Source organism: Ambystoma mexicanum, chromosome 7q, assembly GCF_040938575.1.
Source record: "Ambystoma mexicanum isolate Mex_15411 chromosome 7q, UKY_AmexF1_1, whole genome shotgun sequence".
In the NCBI taxonomy this organism is placed as follows: Eukaryota; Metazoa; Chordata; class Amphibia; order Caudata; family Ambystomatidae; genus Ambystoma; species Ambystoma mexicanum.
The window spans coordinates 141055178-141079818 of NC_090941.1; the positions used below are offsets into that span (position 1 = coordinate 141055178).

Sequence of the window (24641 nt, forward strand, 5' to 3'; positions counted from 1 at the left end):
TTAACCTCTCTCGCATGCACCCCATCCTCTAACTTTCATCTCTATTTCCCCTCCACATCCCTTTGAAGTAAAGAATGTTTACGAAGCCTCAAGTATACTTTTCCTCATTCTACCAAATGGTATGTGTCCGTTTTTTTAGAAATGCTTAGCTACAGTTTAATCGTTATATAGGGACAAAATGTGCTTTAAAACTCCCCATTTGGGCCAATTATGTCAACACTTTCTTGTGGGGCCCTCAAACGCTACTTAAAGGTGTTGGGCTTGCTTGCACGGTGTAATATGGGGACACTTTGAAAGATATTTCAAGAGCGACTTTAGGTTCCCAGTCGACACCCGCATGGAGTATTGGGAATCCCATAAACCTTTTCATGACCACGCATCTATGTTCCGCCATACGGGAGAGACTGAGTCTACCCTGCTGTATACTAGGGAGCACCTTCTTCATTCCTTGGACAACAACTGTCCTCATCATATTGAACTTTTCTGCTACTTTTGATACCACAAACTACTGTACCTTCCTCAATAGGCTACAAAGATCCTTCAATAGAAAAGGAAATGATGCTCTCAAGTGGATTGCTTCTCTCTTGCCTGACCATGAAAGACAGGTGAGATCTGTTCCCTTCATCTCTAGTAGCGGTCCATCCAACGGTGGCGTTCTGCAAGGCACTGTCCTTTCCCCCAGGCTTTTCAACACATACTTAAAACCTATCACTGACATTATTTCTTCCTTCTCTTTCTTGTTTCAAATTAATGCAGATGACACCCACATGTCCTTTAATTTGGGAAGCTGCGCCCCTGGCCTGTTGTTGATTTTTTCCTTCCTCACTCACATCCATGACTGAATGATTGACAGTAGTCTCTGCTCTAATGGTGCTACGACTGAGATGATTTCCTGGGATCCACTTTGCCCACTCCGTCTGGCCTGGTCTGATTCCACGGGCCCAGTGGTGGCTCATCCATAATGGGCGAGGCGGCGCTGACACCCCAGTACCCTCGCCCATTATGGAGGAGCCAAGCTAGCCCCATGTAAACACTGAGCACTCCCTCAGCTGATTTCTGCAGCTGAGGGAGTGCTGTTGCGCTGGCTAAATTGTCAAAGGGAAACGTTCCTCTGACAGTTCAGTAGTACCCCATCCTGTCTGCCCGGTGAGCCATGCAAAGCTGGTGCTGTTTGCTTCCCCAGCCTTGAATGGCCCATTGGAGATGCAGACTGGAGTACTGCAGGCCTGAATGTGTGAGGGAGCACTATTGCACCTCCCTGCACATTTAGGGGCTGAGGAAAGGCGAGATGGAGGCTTTCTCGCTCTGCCATGCAAATAAAGGATCCAGGAAACACTCTCTGCTTCCTTGTTCCTGCTGTATGCTAATAGGGAGCTTCTGGGTCTTCATTTCAGCAGGCAGCATGAGGCCAATAGGACCAGAATCCACAGTGGGTCTGCAGGTGAGAACATTTTTAAAAATTGACTTGTGTGCAAGTGTTTGTGCGTGAATTTGAGAGTGTATGTTGTTTGGGTGCGTATGCCAAGTAGAGAGTGTATGAATGCTGTATGGGTGTGCAGTGTAGTTGAATGGGAGAGAAAATGAAGAATGAATGCCGTATAAATACTGATGCATGATTGTGAAAGTGAATGAAGAATGAATGTCGTATGAATGCTATTGCATATGTGTGAATGTGAGATTGAATGAAGATGGAATGATGCTGTGTAAATGCTGATGTGTGTTTTCCGGATCCTGTGAGCAAGCCTCTGATCATGTAAGATAGGCAGGGTGGAAGGTGGGGTGGGCCGAGGAACGGCAGCTCTTACTGTGCCCAGGTATTTTTTTACTGGGTATCAAATTGACGCCCAGTCAAAAATGACATACCGAAGTGAAGGCAGCACAACGAGTGTACCCACGTGGTACTGACCCACATTGGTAGGTCCAGTCTGGGCATTTATTTACTGTGATATGGCATTTTTGGGTGGGCATCAAGGGTGAAGACAGCACAATGAGTGCTCCTAAGTAGTACTGACCCACATTGGTGAGTCCAGTCTGAACATGTTTCTTTATTGTGTCATGGCATTTTTTACTGGGCATCAAGGGCGGAGGCAGCCTCATTTCTCTTCATACATGTTACTTTCACATATTGGTGGATCCAGTCTGGACATTTCTTTACAATGGTATGGCATTGGTTTACTGAGCATCAACGGTGCAGGCCGCATGATGAGTGTAACTATGTGGTACTGGCCCACTTTGGTGGGTCCAGTCTTGACATGTGTCTTTACTGTGGCGCGGTGTTTTGTACTGGGCATCAAGGGTGATGGCAGCATGATGAGTGTTCCTACATGGTAGTGTCCCACATTGGTGTGTCCAGTCGGAACATATTTCTTGACTGTAGCATGGCAGTTAGTACTTGTAAAGCCAAAGTGAGTAGGTTATTTTATGGTAGCACTGGCACATTTTGGGGCAGCCTCCATGGATATGTATGGGCACAGCCAGCATGAACATGTTTTTTTATACTGGCATATATTGTGGGCAAAGGTGAAAAGGAGTTGTAAAATGCTCTTGTGCACTGTCAGTGACTTGTTGTACCTATTGGATTACCCTACAAACCCCATTGTAAGCCATGGCTTTTACCCACATTTTCACAGAAAGTGTGCTGAAAAAGCAGAATTTGAATCCAATATTTTAAACCTTTTCTCGGGGTGGGGGAGAATTGCCCCCCATTGCCCTCTTGGTTGGTCTGGGTATTTGGACTCACTCTCTACACTCGGTCACACTGGATATTCAGGCAAAACATGAACTTTCCTCCAATAAAAAAAATGAACTATCTGCCACTCCACCTGTCCCGCCCCTACTCCAGTCCCCATGCAAAAAGCATAGGGAGTGTCTTTGATACCCTTTTTACTTTCTCCCCACCGATCTTAGACCTAGCTAAAACTTCAATTAACACATGCTCACTCACACTGTCCTGCTACCTAACCGTGAGCACAAAGTGCAAGTGGCAATAGCTCTGGTCGTGCCTAGGTTGAACTACTAGAATAGCCTCTATCAAGGCCTTCCTAAATGCCTTATTCACCAGATCCAACTCATTTAAAATGAGGCTGGTAGGTTGATGCAAGGGCTGAAGCCTAAATACCACATTACTCCAGCATTAAAATGTGTCACTGCCTGTCTGTTGAAGCCCATGGTCATGTCTCTATGGTTTCTCCGGCTCATTGGAGCTTTGGCCACACTTATATAAGGAATACAATCAAAACATGTTGTGAAACCAGATTAATTAGATCTATGAACTCCAAGACCATCATCATTGGGTCTTTTAGAAGGAAGAGGTTTGATGATAGGGTGCTGAACACTGCAGGCTCTGCACTATGGAACACCTTCCCTGACACACTGAGTCCCTTGAACCCTATGGCCATGCTCACCTGATCTTTCACCTGAACTTTCTGGGATCAGGTGAGGATGGAAGAAGGCATTAGGGATCTTCAGCACTCAGGCTGTGACCAATCAGACATCCTCTCAGCCCCTCATTACGCCCCTCCTTTTACTTCTCTGCGTGGTACCAAGTGACAGTCTCGCGGTTAGCAACTTACAAATCATCAACTAATAAATACACAAAATACCATGTCTTCTGTACACAAAGCCTTCCGAGTATTGTCACAGGCTATCTGATTCAGACAGTGCAAACCGGGTTGCTTAGCCCATGGGCATGGACAGAAACCAGGGCCTAGACTCATTGTCTGCATGGCATGTGCATAGACCTTGCCATATTGCCACTGCAGGTAGGGGCTCTGTGCCTCTTTTTGATAGGGTATTGAAGATAGGTGAACATAGTGATGGTAAGTGCATTTTGTGAGGAGTACAAGAAACCATGAAACATGATTACATGTCCAGAACCTGAAGAAAAGAGGACTGAAATGTGAGCAGGATACAGTAGATGTGACAATACCGAAAGATAGTGTGAAAGAAAGGTAAGTGGCAATACACATACAAGGAGACACAACTCTGAAATACATTTACAACACAAATAAGTACAGATGAGTATATAGATAATTTAGTTGCACAATCGTGGGTGTGCATCGCCACAACTTCATAGAAAAGATGGACAATAGGGGAGAGGGGAGGCTGCACATCATCAAGTCTTGGGAGAAAAGTGGCCAGGAGGAACCAATACAAATTGTCGCCATATGATAGCAAATCATTTGGGCAGACTTGGGCTGGCCTGAATTTGGCTTTGACTTTTACCTGAGGTCAGACTTTGTACAACAGAGGATGTAGCCCACATTTTGTTGTCAATTGTTAGATGCTGCAACTGTCTAATCGACAGACAATTCGCCTTTAAAGGAGTGTACTCCCTCATCCTGTAAATGTTACTGACAGCTCATCTCTCTTTTTTCAGGTCTCTCCTCTCTGAGCGCATGTTCCCTGTATGCCTACAGGACTACAGCTGAATATTATGATCCTACTTTGGTTACAGCAAAGTAAGTTCCTTTCACTATTATTAAAAGACTGGTGATTCATTGGACATGTATCAAGGCATCCTAACTGGTCTAGACATTAACTATGACACTCAGAATGTCTTTATATTCATGGTACATTGGATTTAACGTAGTGGTCCAAAAAATGAACAACACTATTTCATAAAGCATCATCTTCGATATTTCATTTCCTCTATGTATGCATTAGTTGCTGCCAAACAATAACAATCTTGTGTTGTTAACAACGCTACGCCGAAGGCCTGGCTACATCAGCCTTCCTTGAATGTTTCAGTCTTTTTATGACTTGCAGACCTTCTACAGGGGCATGTCATATTATTTTCAATATGTTTAGTTTTCAAAACGCTGGCCACTCAAATCAAAAGGTACTATCCTACCTTGTTGTGTAATTGCTATTGTTGAATAATGTGCAACACTGACATACTCATTTAGCACCTCTTTTATTCAGGAGTATTTTATACTTTTACAAATATCTTCATCCCTCTTGGAATCGTCTATGAATTTGGGGAGGAATCTGTGTGGGTAACAAAGATGTATTAATAATACATTATGAAAATACACAATAGAACAATAGAGGATAAGAACTCTCTTTTAAAAAAACTGGGTAACTGAGTCTCATGTGCCTTATCCTCCTTCCTAAAGCCCATCTGTATAGGGTGTGCCAACCCCTCCCCCCTAAACTGAATATAGATAACATGATAGGCAGATTAAATAGTTCCATCATTGCAGACATCAGGATTAAATTGCCTTTATTAAAAGTAAAAAGTGCACATGGCACTGCACATATTTGGGTTGGGATAGCCTAGGAAATGAAGGGTGCTTTAAATATCACACACATTCCATGAGTGTTTAAGGATATAGTATGAATAAAGGATACAAAGTGAGAGATGCTTAATTAAATAAAGAATAGCTCCCTGAAGAAAAATACAGTGTCAGACAAAAACATGTTTCAAAATGGATACTCAAGTGGAAAATGGTTTCCAGTCCTAAGCCAGGTGTGGAGGACTATGAACCATGCCAAGAGTTTTCAGACAAGCAACAGGGGCTGATACATTTGGAGACACTCTTTGGCAGCATCTCGCATTGAGATATTTAGGTTTGTCAGGTTAAAAATAGAAATTGGAAGAAAAGGCAGACAAGATTGTGATAATGCCAGATAATTAAGGGAAGTTTAGATACATTTATCTATGTTCTTATGGAAAAGGGCACAACGTGTGTCATGCAAACTATTCCGTGAGACCAGCTGTATTATTTTGGCAGCCATATGATAGAGCATATATCTGCTCTAAGGGAGTAAAGCACTAAACTAACTTGGCAGGACCTCAGCAATCAGATAAGGATTAGACATTGATGCATCAAAGATGTTCTTGGCAGGAGTTGAGCACTGTCATAGTTTTGTCCAGGCGAGTCTAAAATAAGCATATCAGTTTTGTGCATCAGAGAACATTGTGGATGCCAGCTATGCTAGTGTGGGCTTGTTGTACACACAAGATAAGCTGTCCAATGATATTGATGGAATTATTTTTTTCTCTGACTAAAGTGACCTATCAAAAGCATGCCCTGGTCAAGGTGACAATTTGCATACAAATGTTGCATAATCTTAAAAGACTATAAATCAGGTTAGAGGCAAAAATATCTTTGAGTGTGTCCTGTTATTCCAGCAAATAAAGCACCATGGTGAAAATCCTCCAAGACATCTGATTTCTATTGCCTCTGTCTGAACAATGAAGTATTCATAGATGCCTGGTTCTTAATGCAAGATGGGAAGCAGGAGCCCCAGTTCGCCTCTACCACATAACTAGGCCTTCTGTGGGCATCTCGTATAGGGCTGTGTCACTGTGTGTGGAGGGACAAGGAGTAGCAAATGGCATGCTCCTGTTTTGGTCTTGTAAAGCTACTTGGTCTCACACGCTTTTGTGGGTGACTCCTCCCTACCAGCTGGTGCCTCTTATTATTAGCACCATGTGTACCATCTGATACCATGCTGGAGTGAGATACATGGTCCCTACTTTCCTTGCTACAGATAAGCAGCCTTACTGCTGCATTGTATTAATCAACTTATTATGCACACAAAACACAGAGGTTACTAGAGTCTATGAGTGTCATTCACTTAATCTTATGCTTTGCAGTTCTCTGTTTTTGGGTTTGCGTTATCTTACCACAGGTCCTTTGTTTGTGTTTCAAAGTGTGTGTGTGTGTGTGTGCGTGTGTGTGTGTGTGAAACAAATGTTTCTCTCCGTATATATATAATATACATTACCATTTTTACATATATCAAAATGTTGAAGTTTTCCTTAGACTCTCCCATGTGAATCATTTATCATTCGCTCTAAGAATAAAAAAAAGCATATAAATATTTTATTGGCAGAACACAAAGAAAAACAAGCTAATAATGCATTTGACTTACACCAGCTTTCTCCCAGTATGTATAAATATATACTTTCACATTTCAGATTCAACATTTTATTTCAAGCCTTTATAAACTCACCATTACTTTGCTGGTGTATTCTAAACATACCCTCATGCTCCGACCTGAAGTGTGTCAGACCATGCTGGATTGATAACCGCCTATTTGATTTTTTATTGTAAATAGTTTATTACAAACCTTATACATTCTTAAAATCCATAAACAATCATTAACAAGCAATGTGCAAAGAAATCTTCAAAACACACAAAATACCATTATTTCAACTAAAACCTTAATAAGAAATTAAAAAGAAATGAATTCAATGATCTTTACTTTCTGATTAAAATGGATGTTGGACTACCCATCAGCATATATTGCCAAAACTATTCACTGTTTAAGGTTTCAACCTCATGCACAAATCTGCTAAAAAAATTCCTCCCTTATTTCCTGCACCTTATAACAAGAAATCATCAGATGTTTTAATGTTTCTAGTGAATTTCCACAGAACCAACATATTGCACTTTCCCATTGACCTCTAATAAATACAATTTCCACAGTTAAAATCAAATTAAACTAAATTCTCATAAACATGTCTCAAAAGTGCTTGTCCGGACTCTGTTTCAAGTAAATCATGAGTATTCCCCTTTTTTGCCTCGCTACTTATCTCTTTAAATAGTTTATATTTACTCCTCTCATCACAGGTCCCAATCTAATCCAGATCCAGGATTTTTCTTTTCGTCTGAGCCAGATTAGTCAGTAAAATGTCCAATGGCAATTCATACTTCCCCATGAGAGATCCTTTATAAGGATGAACCATGTATGGAGATGTCTGCATCCTTGAGGTTGAAAAATGCATTGTATAAAACTGCACAGCCTGTAAGGCAAAGACTTTTGTTGTGCAAACAATGCTTGAATTTGAGCTAATTGCATTGCCCATGTGGCTCTGAACTGCAGGTGCACCTCCAGTGATGGTTTCTGGGTGTGGCACGTGTGACTTTGCTGAAGAGGCTTAGGTTACTTACATAACTGTCACGATTCGCTCTCTTTGCTCCCATTTCCACCACTTGTTGGCATGATTTGGGCTTTATTCCCTACTGGAATTTCCTTCCAAACCTTATGCTACAGTGCTGTGATGAATTGGGAGCGCTAAATCCTTATTTTCCAAGCTACTTCCCTTCCGGATCCATTCCAGGTATTTGGCAGCTAGCATGCTGTTTTAATCAAATCACTATGCTTCCCAGAATGCCTGGCCTACTGCTTCATTTCCACCATTGCAGGACAAGGCTGGGTGGAGGATAGGCAACACCTGTGGCTGCAGGTGAAGCAAGCAGCACACCTGAGGCGTGTGCTCGTTTAGCAGCTTTAAAAGCCTCAGTTTGCTTCAGTCCAGCACTGGTCATTGATGCAGTGTTCCTGTTTGTGACTGGTCTCTTGCTCCTGGTTCTTAGCTTTGTACCTAGTTCCAAGATTCTATTTCTTGTTCCTTATTCCTGGATTTCGAATGTATGTGCTTAATTGATTTCTGCTTCCTAGATTCCCTTTCTGTCTTCCTCTGTTTGCAGGCAGCATTTCTCAGTGCTTTCCCTTTTGGTGCAGCCCAGTTTGCCTGTGTTCTATATTTCTTTGACTTTGTCCTTTGCTGCTGTAAACCTTGATGCTTTAGTCTTTCCTCTTTATAGATTAGCTTCCTGCCTTTTTCCTTGGATGGGTGGGGGAAGTTTGCCTTTGTAATTTCGTTTTCCCTGCTCCTGTTCCTTTACTTTCTCTTGGAATCCATGCAATGTTTTCCCTTGAACTTCTGCATTTATTTCCCATTGATCATTAGGTGTGGTGTGCGGTTGTAGCTAGCTCCTGTGTGAATGCCTATGTTTTCCTCACTATTCTGTAATCACTATTCCTACTTGCCCCTTGTCTGGAGTCTAATGTATTTAGTTATTCCCCCATTGCTGTTATAGCCTTTCTGGGCCCCTGTTTGATCAACAGGGTTCGTGGGCTTGCTGACTTTCAAGTGGTATTTCTCGTCCTCGTGAGTACTGTTTTTAGGTTCCCTTTTTCAATACCATCAAGAGTGTTAGCTCACAGATCCTGTCGTTGCTTGCCCTCTACGTGGGCTTAGCGCTGTCAGTACCTGTAACAGCAATTGTGGGTAAGGAGCTTCTAAGTGCTTACCCCACATCCCTTTTCATATATTTGTATTGTTGTCACACTTGATTTGCACTCCTGGGTGTTAGTATACATGAGTCTTGGTTCCCGTGTGCATGATGTTTGACTCAAAGCTATTCACTGTGTGATTTTGTGCACATTTCCCTTGCCATATTCACTGCCTTTGTCCTCACCTGCCAGAATGACCAGCCCACTATTCCCATTGAATATGGCAAATTTAAGAAAGAAAGGCAGCAAGGCCTCTAACAAGTTTGTACATAAAGTTTCCCCTACGTTTACTTGTGACAATCAAATCACTAGTCCTGACATAAATGAACTCCTTGTCACGAATGGGCATTTACATGCAGAGTATTTTTCCCACAGGATGGCCCATCTTACATTGCCTGGTCCTAGTTCTGTCTTTTATTCTGATCCAGATTCTATGTCAGCACAAGCCTTAGCAGCAGAAAACAACACACTGTTAGGCTTATTACGTACCTCTGTTGTTGAACCCCATGATTCCAGCTATGCTTCACCTCAGAATGAACAGTGTCATTATACAAACATAAAGAATGGAGGGGTTCCTTCCATAACCTCTGTTTTCGACCCTCAGTCTATAGCATACTCCTCTGCACAAGTACATACTGTAGTCCCTAATGCCAAGAGGTCTGATGTCAATAGTTTGTTTATGGGAAACACAGACCAAGTTGGTACGAGAAAGAATAAATCACAGAACCGGCAAGCAGTAAATGACAATGTGCAATCGGTGCACATCCAGATTGCTAGTGCAGGATCCAGCCCTGATGCCACCATGCCTCCCACTGTGCCTACTGATAGTGATGTACAGCTAATGCAGGGCATGCTAAAAGCTAAGCTTGAGGAGTTAAGACAATAATTAATTTCTTTACAAGAGGAGAAAAAAACCTTGCAGTCTTTACTTAATACACCTCAGACTTTATCCGTTGATGTTGATGAAGTGAACACTGTTCAGTCCCTGAGTGCAGAGACTTTAGTAAACCATGATACTTGTCAATATGTTAGATCTATTGGGAGTGAAAATCTTTCTTCTAGCACAGCGCTTAATCAGGGCACAGGTTCTGACAATTTTCCTGCTGTTTGTCAGGGATTGCAGTTAGCTGGAGATTTACAAGCCACTCCTTTACCTAAGATTTCCAGTGTAGCAGCTCGTCATAACCCTGAGCATGCACACATGCAAGCTTCTGATTTCCAAACACAGTCCATAATGGTGGCATGCACAGAATCAGTCACTACAGTAGGCTTAGGCTCTGCTCTTGATCCAGCTGCTGAGACTGAAGTATATGTTCAAGCTGATGTGGAAAACATTGTTACCTCTGTGTTCGCTCTTCCTTCTGCCAATGTTGGTCACAAAGAACAGTCAAAAACAGAACAGACTTCATGTTCTGATGGACTCATTCCACAGTATACAGAACCAAAAACCCGGCAGACGATTCCTGAACTGTTGATTGTTAATCTGCCACTTTCAGAAGCTAAAACAGATGAATGGACAATTGACGAAATCCTGATTAACAGAGACTTTACTATGGTGATTCCTCTGGTTGATTTTGACTTCTACAAAGAAAGGGACTCTGTGTCATCCACTAAGGAAAGAGACTGCTAGAGTACAGCTCAGTCTTTTGTTACTGGTGCCAAGGAGTCTACTGCCCTAAAGGTGCCTTCCATTCATGAGCCACAAATGTGTCTGTCGACTTCTGAGACTTCAGTCTGTCCGCCTACAACCATTGACTCTTCTATGATCCAGTCCACAACTCTGCAGTCATCTTTGGTATACGTGTCTTCAATCAATGAACCACTGCCATGTCTACCATTTACTCAAGATCCTCCACCATGCACGTGGTCAGTCCCAAAGACCTTGACATGTTTGTCTTCAGTTACCGAGATGGCTCCAGCTTGCATGCCTTCAGCCTCAAAATTTCCTCTGGCATGCCTGGCTTCAGCTACAGCGACTCATCCAGCATATCACTCTTCAGCCATAGAGCCTCCGGCAGTCCATCCTAAGTGCATGTCTTCAGTCCCAGAGCCTACCGCTTGTCTGCCTTCAGTTCATGAGACACCTGTCTCCTGCTTAGCCTCGCTGCCAATATCAGAGGTATATCTGTCTACACCGTCAGATTCTGCTGCATTTTCTTCTGCTCCAGAGATTCCTCCTGAATCCCAACCATTTACTGCTGATGAACGTCCAGCCTGCCCTTCTTATGCTTCAGGGGGATCACCAGAATGATTGCCTTTTACACAAGACGATTCTCCCAACTGTTTGACTTTAGCATCAGAGCCTCCCGAATATGCAGCATCAGAGTTTGACACTTTTGCCAGCATGCCTGCAATTTCCTCACCTCCCGCATGTCCGCTCTCGGCAGAAAGGATAACAGAGCATCTACCATTGTCTAATGCACGTTGCACTAGCCTGCCTTCCTCCTCAAGGACTTATAAGTGTCCGCTCCCAGTGACTGAGTTTCCTGGGCCTTCCAACTCTGCTTCAGATCCTGCAAGTTCTTCATGCCTTTCTTCAACCCATGAGTATCTTCCTCACCAGAAGCTTGCCTATGACTTTTCTAGACTGAAACCTGATTCTATGCACTCCAGTCCATCTGCATTTGCCCACAGGCCACCATTTCCATCAGTGCCACCTCCATAGAAAAAGCACTCCCATCATGGAAAGAAGATGCCTTGTGCGGGTGGCGGGCACCAGAAGACGGACGTTAGAGGGGGTATACTGTCACGATTCGCTCCCTTTGCTCCCGTTCCCACCACTTGGGGGCATGATTTGGGGTTTATTCCCTACTGGACTTTCCTTCCGAACCTTATGCTACAGTGCTGTGATGAATTGGGAGCGTTTCTTCCATGCCCCCTCTCTCATTAAGGCCCCTCTCCACGTTGCTTTTCCTGCTTCCCAAAGTCTGATTTCTTCTACTTCCTCTTTGTCATTGATCTGAAAGTACTCTTCTATCACCTTGGTGAGTTCCCGGGCAAAGAGCTTGTCTCGCCACAGGTGCTCGTTGCATTTCTCCTGTTTATGCCTTCCATCTCAAGATCCATGGTGACCATATCGTTGTCCGACCAGCCCACTACTCGGATTGTGCTATCTATAAGTCTAGATATGTGTTTTCTATTTAATAGCAAATAATCTATTCTGGTGAAGGTCATGTGGACGCTTGATAAAAAGGTATATCCCTTCGTGCCCGGGTGGACGAATCTCCACATGTCAAGCAGAGCTCCATTTTCTAGGCTCTTTTGGAACTTGTTTCCTCCTCCCTGTGGCATCCCCTTATGGTCCGGTTTTGTCACCAGTCGGTCTGCTTACAGGTCGCCCACGTGTTAAAGTCCCCTGCCACTATGAGTAGCCCCTTGCTGCTAGTCAGTATGGCGGCGAGGGCTTCTTCATTGATGGTGTCTTGGCCTTGGTTGGGGTTGTATACTCCGGCTAGGGAAACCCAAGTTCCTTCCCACATCCCCTGTACCAGCAGGAGCCTGCCCCCATCAGTGGGTGGACCCTGGGATCTGTCAGTCGGACCCGCCTTTGCAGAATCAAGCCCACCCCTCCTTTTTTCTGAGCGGCCAATGCCCAGTGGATCTGTCCCACCCCTTTCCCTTTCAGGGGCCTCTCCTCCCCGGCTTTTAGACTTGTCTCTTGGATAAAGAGGATGTCAAGCGAGGCTCTCTCAAATTCCCACGCTATTAGGGACCTTTTGCTAGGCGAGTTCAAACCCTTGAGGTTTAGAATTCTGACCCTCAGGAGGCTGCCTCCCTTCTTTTCCCCTAATTTTCCTTTCATTCTAGGGCCACTTCTTCTTGTTTACAATTCAGTCCTACAAATCCCTCGCTTCTCCATCCGTGCTTTCCCATTCTTACCCATCTGTGTACCTGATTTCCCCACCCTAGAGAACTGTAACAGAACTAAACACTTTTCAAACATTTGTGTGCCTGTAACGCAGTGCTTGACAAGGAGGCACCCTCCTTCAATTGAAGACCACCAGGTTGGGAGTTCCCCATCACCGGGGGTCTTTCCTTCTGTTCCCTTCACCTGCCCTGGTTACTTCGCTGGTTTCCCTTTTTGTACATCTGGTTGAGTACAGGCGGCTTTGACAGCGAGGGAGAGTTTAACATAATGTATTTCATTCCAGCTTTACTTCTCTTGTGCCTCTGGGGACGTATGTCTGGCTGTGTTGATCAAGGGTTCTTGTCTCGGTATTCTCTGTCAGATGCTGCAGGATTTGTTTTGCTTCTGCCGCAGTGGTAGCTCTAAATTCTTTTCCTTTCACCTCAAATGACAGCGCAAAGGGGTATCCCCCCTATATCGTATTCCGTTGTCCGTAAGCCATGTGGTAAGTGGCCTGCATTCTCTCCTGCGACCCAGTGTAAAGCCCACAGGTCTTGGTATATTCTAACCTTGGAGCCTTGATAATCAACCTCTTGCACTTGTTTTGCCCTGAGGAGGATGTCCATTTTCCCTTTATAGTGTAGGAATTTCACTACTACTGAGCGAGGGCCACCGTTGAATGCTCTTCCTCCTCTATGCGCTCTTTCGATTTGTACTGTCTTCCCTTCTTCTGCATGATAGAGGAGATTCATAATGTCCTGCACTTTCCTTTCGACCTGGGCAAGTTTCTCTCTGTCTGCTTCCTCGAGGCCAACTATCCGCAGGTTTTATTCTCCACTCTCTGGTTTCTTGATCATCTATTTTCAGCATGAGCTCTTCTTCCCTTAATCCAATGTCTGTCATCCTGGCATTTATTTTCATCTCCACCAGGTCGGCGTTGTTCTGGTTGTGCACCAGATTTTCCACCTTTCCTTCCATTTTTGCCACTTTTCCTCTCAGCTCCGCTATGGATGTTTGTATGTCCATGCGTAGGGCTCTTTTTTCTCCCATCACCCCTGCTATGTCCTCCTATATGGATTCCTCACCCATGTTGGCACTCCGATTGGCGCAGGCGCTTTTATGCTAGTCCTCTTCCCTTCTGAATTGCTGGAGTGTTTCCAGTCATTTTGTGGGGGGGCCTTGCATTAGTTGCCTTTCTCCTTTTATGATTCTACGGTGGGGCCCAACTTACACTGCTCCAGGCGCTCTACGCTGAATTGACGCCTGCTCCCCAGAGCTTCGAGGCACTATGTGCATCCTTGTTTTCTTCTGTTGGGTCCCACCGACCTTCTTTAGATTTTGGGTGGTTTTGCTATGTTGGCGCCAACTCCTGATGGTCCTACCCCGGGGGGGGGCCTTCCCGTTGCTACTCCACGCTCTGTGTTACTGGTCTTGTTAGAGGCATGGCCCATGCTGGGTTGCGCCCTCACTCTCATGTATACAGGTGCTTTGTGTGGGATCGGATTGTGGGTGGCACCCCCTCCGCTTCCATGATCCCCCTTTGCTTTTCTTCTCTCCACCCCCCCTTGCATTTGCCTTGGCCTATGGGCTCCCCAGTGCGCCTCTTCTTGTCTCTTGTAAATTTTTGGTGGCGTTGGTTGTGATGCCCTTGGAGCCCAGACCCGTCTTCTCCCTGCAGTGTAGACTTGTAGGCCCCTTTCTCTTACAGTGCTTTTCAGGCTGTGTCCTTCTTACTCTGCTTTGGACTGGGGTAGCAGTGCTGCTGGATTGCTGGGCGGTCCCCAGGATTTCACCTCCCTGTGGAGAGGTCTGGTTCTGCTCCTTTTCCCTTCCCCACGCAACGTGGCTTGCTGTGTTATTCCCAGTGGGGGGATCTTCACCGGAGGTGATGTGCCCTTGTGAGAGTTGTGCTGCGCTTTCAATTCTATTGCGGTGGGCAGGGGCGTGTGACAACCAGCGCCTCCCCCTGCTTGAACATGCTGTTTATCCCATGGTTCTGGGTACCAGGGCTTCCTCACCTTCTTTGTGTGCACTAGGCGTGATGCTGACAGCTCCTCCCGAGTCTCTCCTCCGCTGCCTGTGGGGGCTCATCACTATCCGACACAGGGTAGCTGCAACATGGAATGCTGCCCGGCAACTTCCCCCGAGCCTCTCTTCAGCTGAAAGTGGGGGTTTGTCAGTTTCCGACACTGGATGGTTGCAGGAGGTGCCCCCCGCTGGGCCTTATTCTTCATGCTCCTTCTCCCTCGTCCTCTGGGACACCTGCCTCTGTCGGCTCAGACCAACCTCTGGGCCGCCATCTTTCTCTCTCTGCCTCGCTGCTTATAAGTCCGTTATGGGCACTGTCACCACAGAGCACCATGCAACCTCCCCGGGGCTGCGCTGTGGTCCGCCTTCTCTTCTTTCTTTCTATGGTGCTGTTGTCCCTCGTCCTGCACGGGACTCCGCTTAGCAACTGCGAGTACCGCCCTTCCCCCACCTTCACCAGGGTTCCTGCTCACGGCGACCTGTCACTGCCAGCCAGGTCGCCGTGCGGGGTACTCTTTCCAGACAGTTTTTGGTTTCTATCACGGATACCGTTTAGTTTCAGCGCCTGCCATGGCTTCCCAAGCCTTTCATGGGCTTCCCCCTTCAGCGTTGCCGCGATCTGACTCCGGGAACGGCTCACTCTCCTCTCTTTTTCTCCCCCGGCTGGAGGAGCGAAACGTTAGGCAGCCATTGCCTTCCGCACCTCCTGGTGGTCTCCCACCACCACTTCTTTTTAATCTTTTTTATCTCTGACCCCATTGTTGCTTTTAAAGATACTCGTTGCTTTCCTCCCCACTTCGCAGGCTACCGAGTTAATTACCTCTTATATTCGGATTACCTAGTTTTGCTAGATTTCACGCCAATTGACCTGCAGCTTCAACTTCAAAACCCTCTGCATCGTCCACAAGGTCTTCTGGGGCCTGGGTCCTCAATACCTTCAACTCTCCCTTCCTTCTCGAGCTCTCCGCTCATCCGTCTCCAACTCCCACAGGGTCAGTCGCTTCTCCAAGCAACAAGTTGGTGGTAGATCTCTTCCTTCAGCTGGTGTCTCTCTCTGGAACAGCCTCCCTGCCTCCCTTAAACTTGAGGAGAACCATCTCCGGTTCTGGAAGCACCACAAAACCTTTCTCTTTGCTTCTGCTTTCTCTCCTCCTCACCTCTGCTGACCTCCCGGCTGAAACCTGAAACACACTGGCTACCTGGAAAACCTCTGATCTTGGGCCCAGGTCCCTCCCCTGTCCGCGTCTCACACCTGCACTTCCCACCTGGCAAACCCTGCACTAAGGGACTGTTTCTGTATCCCTACAGTCCCCCTACCAGCCCCCGACACCTGTTGTCCGCACTTACCCATGCACTTGCCACATGCTGGCCGTTACTTACTTATTGTTATCATCTTGTACTGCACTGTCCCGGCCCCCTTCCCACGCACTTGCGCAATCTGAATGACACCTGGCCTAGCAGGCTCGTTGTCTGTCCTCCCTCTGTTCCCCTCCCCTCCCTTGCCTCGTCGCGCCTTGAAGCACTTGTGCATAGGCGCGTTATAAATGCCATATCATATCATATCATAACTTGCTGATTTGTCTATATATATGAAGAGCAATAACCTTGCTATTAACATCAGAACAACTAACATCTTCCAATTCCGGTGAGGTAAGAGCAGGCATCATGCTAATTACAGGTGGTTTTTAGAGAACTGAATCCTGGATCAAGTCCCTAAATTTGTTTATTTGTGGTGTTATCTAACAGAGGGACATAATAGTAATGGCATTTTCCTCTCTCTCAAAGACCCAAGATTACCACTTTGGCAGCAAAAGCATCTGTAAATAACGAAAAATGTGGTCTTGTTTTATTGCAATGGCTCCTGTCGTAGACATTTCTAAGAAAAAGGTTTTACTGGTAATAGTTTTTGGGGCTGAAAGTTTGCTCTCGCACCTTCTTAAGAATTGGGCAAAACTTGAAGGGATGTTTTAGCGAAGGGTGCTGAGATTGCCCTCTGGAGTTCCAGCTGCTGGTCTGCGTTATGACCTGGGACCTTTGTCCATCGCAGCGCATGTTGCATAGAAACAAATTTGTTTGTTCATAAAATCAACGACAGGAATTAAACCCACTTTGTGATGGAAGTTGAGGCAGCTCCTGGAGGGGAAATCTTGTTCCTCAATTAACAAATGGACTCATGATTGTACGAGTCTCATGCTGAAGTACGACATAACCCTGGCGCTAACGTTGGTTCACTGCATCTTGCAGAAAAATAAGTGTGGGTGCAGGATCGGATTTTTACGATGGAGGAGGTGTGTGCTTTTAATATATTTTCAGGAGTGCTTATCGATGAAACACGATACATGGTTTTACCGGTGTATTTATCTAATTTTCTGTGCTCATCTTGGAGAGCCCAACTTCTTCGTCTATACCTAAACCTCAACCCCACTCGAGAAATGTTGGGGGCCCGTGAAGGTTTAGAACATTCACGCAGAATTTGTAAGTTCTCTATGTCTACAACTATCATTGAAACCATCAGACATGTGTTACTGGACTGTGAGTCCTTCACAGACAGCCGTATTTTACACTTTGAGTCTCTTCGATGTGATTTTAAATCGCCATCTTCTGATTTTATATGGCAGCAAATTATGACCTCAGGAAGTAACTGCTGGGGTTAAGCACCAGTACCATTTAAAAAAATGTATTTAACTAAACTGAAACTCATTGTTTTTAACTTTTAATTAATAATCATAATATTGTACATGTTTTAAAAAATTTGTTATTTTATGTTTTTTTCTTCTTTCTTTTTCTTTTAAGTATTTTTATGTGAACAAATTCTTATGAATGTATTTCACAATAAATTAAAAAAATATATGTTTTATTTACATTTTTTTTACTGTAACTCAAGACATCAACATACAACTTCTGTCAAGGTGTACACAATGAACAGTTGTGCGAATATGCCATCAATTGAGCATCTTAAATTAGCATACTTTCGCATGTAATCATCTACAATACAGTGAGCCTCTCTTAACATACATTGGATCGGTTTTTCTAAGGTAGGATTTAAACACAGTCCAGTGGTCCTTTGGTTTAGATGAGAGGGGGCCAACTCTCTGTAGTAGTCCTCCTGAATATTGCACCACAATAGGTCCCTAAACCATCTCTACACCTAGGGGGATGCTGTGGACCACCAGCATCTTGCCACTAACAGCTTAGCAGTTAATAGCACTATTGCTATAACAGTTGGTAAATTGCAAGCATTGAAACAGTATGTACTTGCGGTATAAGCGCCTAACAAGCTAGTAATAAATAAATAAATATCAGGGGACAGTTGAAATATCACATTCGGTGATCTCCTTGAGCTTATCTATGACCTGGTTTCAGAACACAGCAACCCTCTAGCCGTAGAATCACATTTTTTAAAGTTGTATAGGAGTGCAGTATGGTATGTGGAGATATTTAAATTGAAGAAGCTTATGTCTATGATTTAACACAATCTTTATGGTTTGACCATATGTATATTCCCTGGTGGAATCTTCTATCTTAGCTCTGTGAATTTTTCCCCATCTTATCTTTTCTCGAAGTTGAGAGTCGAATTACCATTCATTTATTATCTTGTACATTTTGGAAATAGGTTTCATTCATGTGCCTTTCGTAGTTATAAATGCTTTAAGAAAGTGTCACTAGGAGTGAGAATTTGACAGGTTGGTAAGGCTTTTTCAAACTCTGCTCTCATCTTGGCACAAGGCATCAAATGTGACAGCAAAGGGACACCTACATCTTTGAACCCATCAATGGAAATAAAGTTGATGTATCTAAACAGATCTTCAACTTTCACAATACCTAGTTTAGCCAACTCTCTATAGCAATGGTTGTCATACGAGCTGTCAATCCTCCATATCTTGTCCAAAGAGATTTGTCAAGTAACAGAGGGTTTTGGATATATTTCCTATATAGTAAAACAAAAGTCCAAACAGTCATTGCTACAGGGTGAATCTATGTAGTGGGTGGCAGAGGTACACCCCAAGGAGCCAACGACAATTTAGTGGTGGTAACTAAGGTTCTTTCAAGAGCTACATGTCTCATACCATGAGATTATATGATATATTTGTGCAAGTCGGATATTATTTCTCCCAGTAGGGGACAGCCAACCCTCTCTCCATCATGGTTAAAGTCAGGATGTCCCAGGCCACCCTGCTCTGTTTGCCAGCTGTAAGGGTGCATAAGGAGGAGACTGACACACAGGTGGCATAGCAATTGCTATGGACTTTTATTTAAGATCAAAATAAAGAGAAAACCTACCTTTCCCTATATACATGAGAGGTTTCCCTGCCTCAACTAAAAGTGTTAATGGGTCTGTCAAGATGGTCTTGCAACAAAAAAGACTCCCTGATCCTGTGTCAAATGTCCCTATAACAGGTGTATTTGTAGAACGCACTTTCAACCCCTGAGGGGCATCTTTGTGCTATTGACAGATAACAGATCTTTATTGTTATCCAACTTACTAGTACTCATTACTATTACTTCAAGTATAAAGGGGTGAGTGGACCTGCCGGGATTCGAAACCTGCAACCATGCGGTCAAACACCGGCTCCTGTAGTGATTCCATTAGTCCAATGAGCCACAGACCCTTACACATATAACTAAACTAAAGTTGTACCAATGTTCTTAGACCAGGAAAATGACTCCCTCCTCCTGTACTGGATGGCACAATTCTGTTTGCAAGTCTCTCCCCAGGGTGATTGACTCCCTTCCCCTGGCTTCAAAACAAAGGATTGCTGGCTTTGCATCAAAATTCATTATTTCTTCCCTCCAGAGGGAATAACTCCCTTGCCCTGGATCACTGGTTTGATCCTCCTTGTAAACTCAATTACCAGGAGGATGACGCCCTTCTCCTGATGTCTGACTGTGTGTTTTTCCCCTCACAAAGCCAGGGGGAATGTCTCCCTTCCCCATGGTTCTCTTTTCACTTGGTTTCACGATTTCACAATGTGAGGGGAATGACTCCTTTCATCTGACTTTCCTTTGGCTTTGTTCTCATACTCTCTTGGCTTTTACTTTCGCGGTACACAACCCCAGTGGGAATGCCCCCCTTCCCCACGCCCTTCTTAACTTTAGTGTCACAGTTCACAATTCCAAGGGAATGACTCTCTTCCCCTTGCCTTTCTTGGCTTTAGTTTCACAGCCCACAAAACAAGGGGGAATGATTCCCTTCCCCTGGCAATTCTTGGCTTTACTTTAACAGTTAACGTCAGGGTGAATGTCTCCCTTTCCCTGGCCTTTGTCACTTTTTATCACAGTTCACAGGACTCCGCCCTGCAACATGAATACATCGGGGCTGCAGCGCTGAACGGATCTCCAACGTGGTGATCCCACGTGTCTTCAGGAGCAGCAACTTCATCCTCCGGTAAGCCCACTTGGGCTTTGCAATGCAGTAGGGCATTATCATTGCTCAGATCTACTCTCTTGAGTATACCGGAGTGCTTGCAACCTTTTACCTGAGGCACACTGTAATTTACTAGAACCTTCGACCATCAAAGATGGCCAACCTGCACACGAGCACTGGAGTGCTTCGTGCTCTTACATGAGGGCCCTGGGGATTGGCTGTCCCTCCTTTCAACCTAGCCAATCGTGGTAGTCAGCAGGCAAAGGCCGGCCCCCACCAAAGGCCCACTCCAGGCCCCGCAACCGGTGCCCTGTCCCTCAATTCCCCCTGCAACATGAATACATCAGAGCTGCAGCGCTGAATGGATCTCCAATGTGGTGATCCCACGTGTCGTCAGGAGCAGCAACTACACTCTCTGGTAAGCCCACTTGGGCTTTACAATGCAGTTGAGCATTATCATCGCTCAGATCTACTCTCTTGTATGTGTTTTTATGTTGTCTGTAATTGTGTTTCCTTTACACCGGAGTGCCTGCAACTTTTTACCTGAGGCACACTGTAATTTACTGGAGCACTCGACCATCAAAGATGGCCGACCTGCATACAAGCACTGGAGTGCTTCATGCTCTTATATGAGGGCCCTGGGGATTGGCTGTTCCTAATTTCAACCCAGCCAATCGTGGTAACCGGCAGGCGAACACAGTCCCCCACCAAAGGCACACTGCTAAGGCCCCAGTCTGCTCCCTGTACTCTGTCTGGCCAGGTCTGAGGGTCCCTGCACCCCACACAATTACATTGTGACCTTGCGTTCCTGCATTCTCTGAGCAAATGAAACAATTTTGAGACTTTCACTCCCATGGGTTAGTCGCCTCTACTTCAATAACGCCTGCTAACCCTTTGACTGCCACTCGCTTCATCTCACCTGGACTCTCACTCTTTGACCTCCAGCTGTGCCCATTGGCTGCATTGCGGTTCATCCTGTTTAGCTTAATTTTTAACTTAGCTGTACCCAGTGACTGCATTGAGTTTCATCCTGTTGAGCTAAATTCTGAACTTAGCTGTGCCCAGTGACTGCATTGAGTTTCATCCTGTTTAGCTGAATTGTTTTACTTAGCTGTGCCCAGTGACTGCACTGAGTTTCATACTGTGTAGCTTAATTTTGAACTTGCTGTGCCCAGTGACTACATTGAGTTTCATCCTTTTTAGCTACATTTTGAACTTAGCTGTGCCCAGTGACAACATTGAGTGTGATTCTGTTTAGCTAAATTTGAATTTAGCTGTGCCCAGTGGCTGCATTGTGTTTCATCATGTTTAGCTAAATGTTGAACATAGCTGTGCCCAGTGGCTGCATTGTGTTTCATTCTGTTTAGCTTAATTTTGAACTTGCTCTGCCCAGTGGCTGCATTGTGTTTCATCCTGTTTGGCTAAATTTTTAACTTAGCTGTGCCAAGTGGCTGCATTGTTCCTCATTCTGTCTGGCTGCTCCTGTCTTTCTGTCTCTTCTGCTCTTGTTTTCCCACATTATCCCCACCCACCCCCCTGATCTGCTCCCCCCCACATCACCCATGGTTCTCTCTGTTTCTCCAATCTTCTCCAACTGTTTCACCATCGACTATCCTACCCTTCTCACTAAGTCTGGCAGGAAGAAGTTCAAAAAGGATATCCTGATCTCCAACCCTAGTCTCCTATCACTGACACCTACATCAGCGCTTCCTCCAGACAGACCTTCACCGACATCCTCTTTGTCATTCCTTTGCCAGACTCATGGACTCTTCATATGGTCTCTGTGCTCTCTCCCTTCGGTTCCTCTCCCATTAATGCTGGCACCCGGTGGGAGGCCCTCCTGGCTTCCTTCCACTCCTCCAAGGTCATCATTAATGTTTACCTTAATGGCATCATCTTGGTCCAAGGCCCTCAAGCCAACCTCTTCCTGTTTGACAGACGTTTCCCCAGACTTATCAATTTATTTCCTTTCCCCTCCTGCTGTACCCTCTCTCCCTTCTTCAGCTTCCTTGGCTCCACCCTCTGCCACCTCTCCGGCGCTCTCTTTCTCCTCCTCGGCTTTCTTGCCCTTGCCTCCTACCTCTTCTGCCCTCCCTCTGACTCCTTCTTCCCCTCCACAGGGAGTACCTCTAATGTGCACCACTCCCCAGAAGTTCTTCAAGGGTGCCAACCTTCTCCACCTCGCCACTATTAACTCTCGCTCAGCTGTCAAACACTCCTCTGACATCTGCCGTCTCCTAGAAGAACTGGACCTTGATTTCCTTGGTCTCACCGAGACATGGTTCACGGCTAGCTCTGTCACAAGATACTCTCCTCCCTGATGGCTACAAGAACCTCTCCGTGCCCAGATCCAACTGTCTCAGTGGGGGTGTAGCCTTGATCTTTCTGGAGTGGGTCCCTGCTTCGATCATTCCTATGCAGGCCTACTCCTACTTTGAATGCCTGGTATGTAGGCTTTCTCTCTCTCCCAGCCACTCTCTCACAGTGGCTACTATCTACCGGCCACCTGGTCAGATCACCTCCTTCCCCTCTCTTCCTCCCTCTTGGCCTCAACCACTCAACTTCTCCTCCTTGGAGACTTCAACATCCATAGGGATGCCTCCTGTCCCGCCACAGGACTCTTTTGTGACCTTTGCAACTCTCTCTCTCTCTCTCTCGCTCTCTCTCTGTTCTTCCCTCTGGCCCGACTCACTCTGCAGGGCACATTCTTGATGTTCTGATCTCCTCAGACCTCCCCCTCTCTAATCCTCTCACCACTCCTCTCTCCTGGAGTGACTACTTTCTCCTCTCATCTCTCTCTCGCTACCCCCCAGGCCAATCCTGCCCCCAAACTGCCACCCACCTTCTCAGTCATTCGACCTATGAAGCATGTGTCAGTTGAGGCTTTCGCAGCATCTTTCTCCCCCCCCCTGCACCTCTGGCTGACTCACACCCTGACACAGCCCTCTCCATGCATCACTCTGCTATCTCTGATACTCTTGATGTACTTGCCCCTCTCATGAGGATCTGCATGAAGCTTAAAACCAAGTGCAACTCCTGGTATGACTCTGACCTCGACACCCTAAAGCGCAAGTGCAGAATGGCTGAGAGGAAATGGTTGGCATCTTGTACATCCTCTGACAATCTGGCCTGCCGCCTGCACCAAAGGCCATACCGACTCTCTGTCCTTACCAAGTAGAGAGCTCACATCCAAGCCCAGATTTCGGCAGCATCTAAAAACTCAGCAAACTATATAAAATCTGCAAGGAACTGGCCAATCCTGTTGCAGTCTCTACCTCCCCTGTCCCTTCCCAGGCCCTCTGTATGGCCCTGGCTTCTCACTTGTTCTCTAAAACCCAGGACATCCTGTCCACCCTCACTGCTTCTCTTGCTTCTCCCTCCACTCTCTCCTCTTTCTCTGGCCAGTTGCGGCCACCTCCCTTCCCTTCTCTGCCTTTCCTCTCTTCTCCCCTGAAAAGGTTTCTAGACAAGTCCAATCTATGAAAACCTCATCTAAGCAGGTTCTTCCCTGTTCCTCCAAAACCATCAACAACCACATTGACACCCTATCTCCAGCCTTGGCTGACTTCTGCAAACATCTTTCGCCTCTGGAACCTTCCCCTAAGCCTTTAAGCACTCTCTTGTGCACCCTCTCCTCAAGAAACCCTCAGCCGACCCCTCCCTTCCGGCTTATTATTGCCCTATCTCTATCAGTCCTTTCTTGGCCAAACTCCTGGAAAAGCTGTCCATCTCCCAGCTTAATCCCCACACTGAATCTGCTGGTTGTCTCCATGACCATCAGTCTGGCTTCAGAGCAGCCAGAAGCACGGAAACTGCTTTCCTGAACATCCATGAAGGTCTGCTCTCCAACCTTTATTCTAATCTCCCCTCTGTCCTCTTCCTACTGGATCTCTCTTCTGCCCTTGACACAGTCAAGCATGCCATCCTGTTCAACCGACTCCGCGATAATCTGGGTATCACTGATCAGGCTCTGGCCTGGCTGACTTCTTTCCTCTCTGACCGAATCTCCCAGGTCCAAACTTGGGTCCTTCCTCTCCTCTATCTCTCTCTCCACCTGTGGTGTTCTCCAGGGGTCTAACCTTTCTCCCTGGTTGTTCAAACAATACCTGGCACCTCTCACCCGCTGCATTGCTGCTCTCTGCCCCAACTTCCAGTGCTATGCGGGTGACACCCAGCTTGCCTTCAGGCTCCCCTCTGACTCCTCCTCGCCTTCTCTCATCCCTGACTGCCTGTCTGCAATCCAGGAGTGGTGCGCCACCAATGATCTCTGCCTGAATGCCAGAAAGACAGAGATCCTCCTCATCGGCACACCTGCACCCCCCTTTCCCGCCGCTCTCTGGCCGGCCCCCCTTGGCCCTCTTCCTGCTC

At 45.8% G+C, this 24641-nt stretch overlaps 1 protein-coding gene across 1 annotated transcript in view; it reads left to right on the plus strand.

The window, feature by feature from the left end:
- The window catches only part of CLDN10 (claudin 10), a 502770-nt gene that overhangs the window by 374692 nt on the left and 103437 nt on the right, over positions 1 to 24641 (plus strand). Inside the window, exon 3 of the mRNA XM_069640388.1 lies at positions 4379 to 4460. Coding sequence (XP_069496489.1) covers positions 4379 to 4460 — 82 coding nt within the window. The remainder of the gene's footprint in view (positions 1 to 4378; positions 4461 to 24641) is intronic.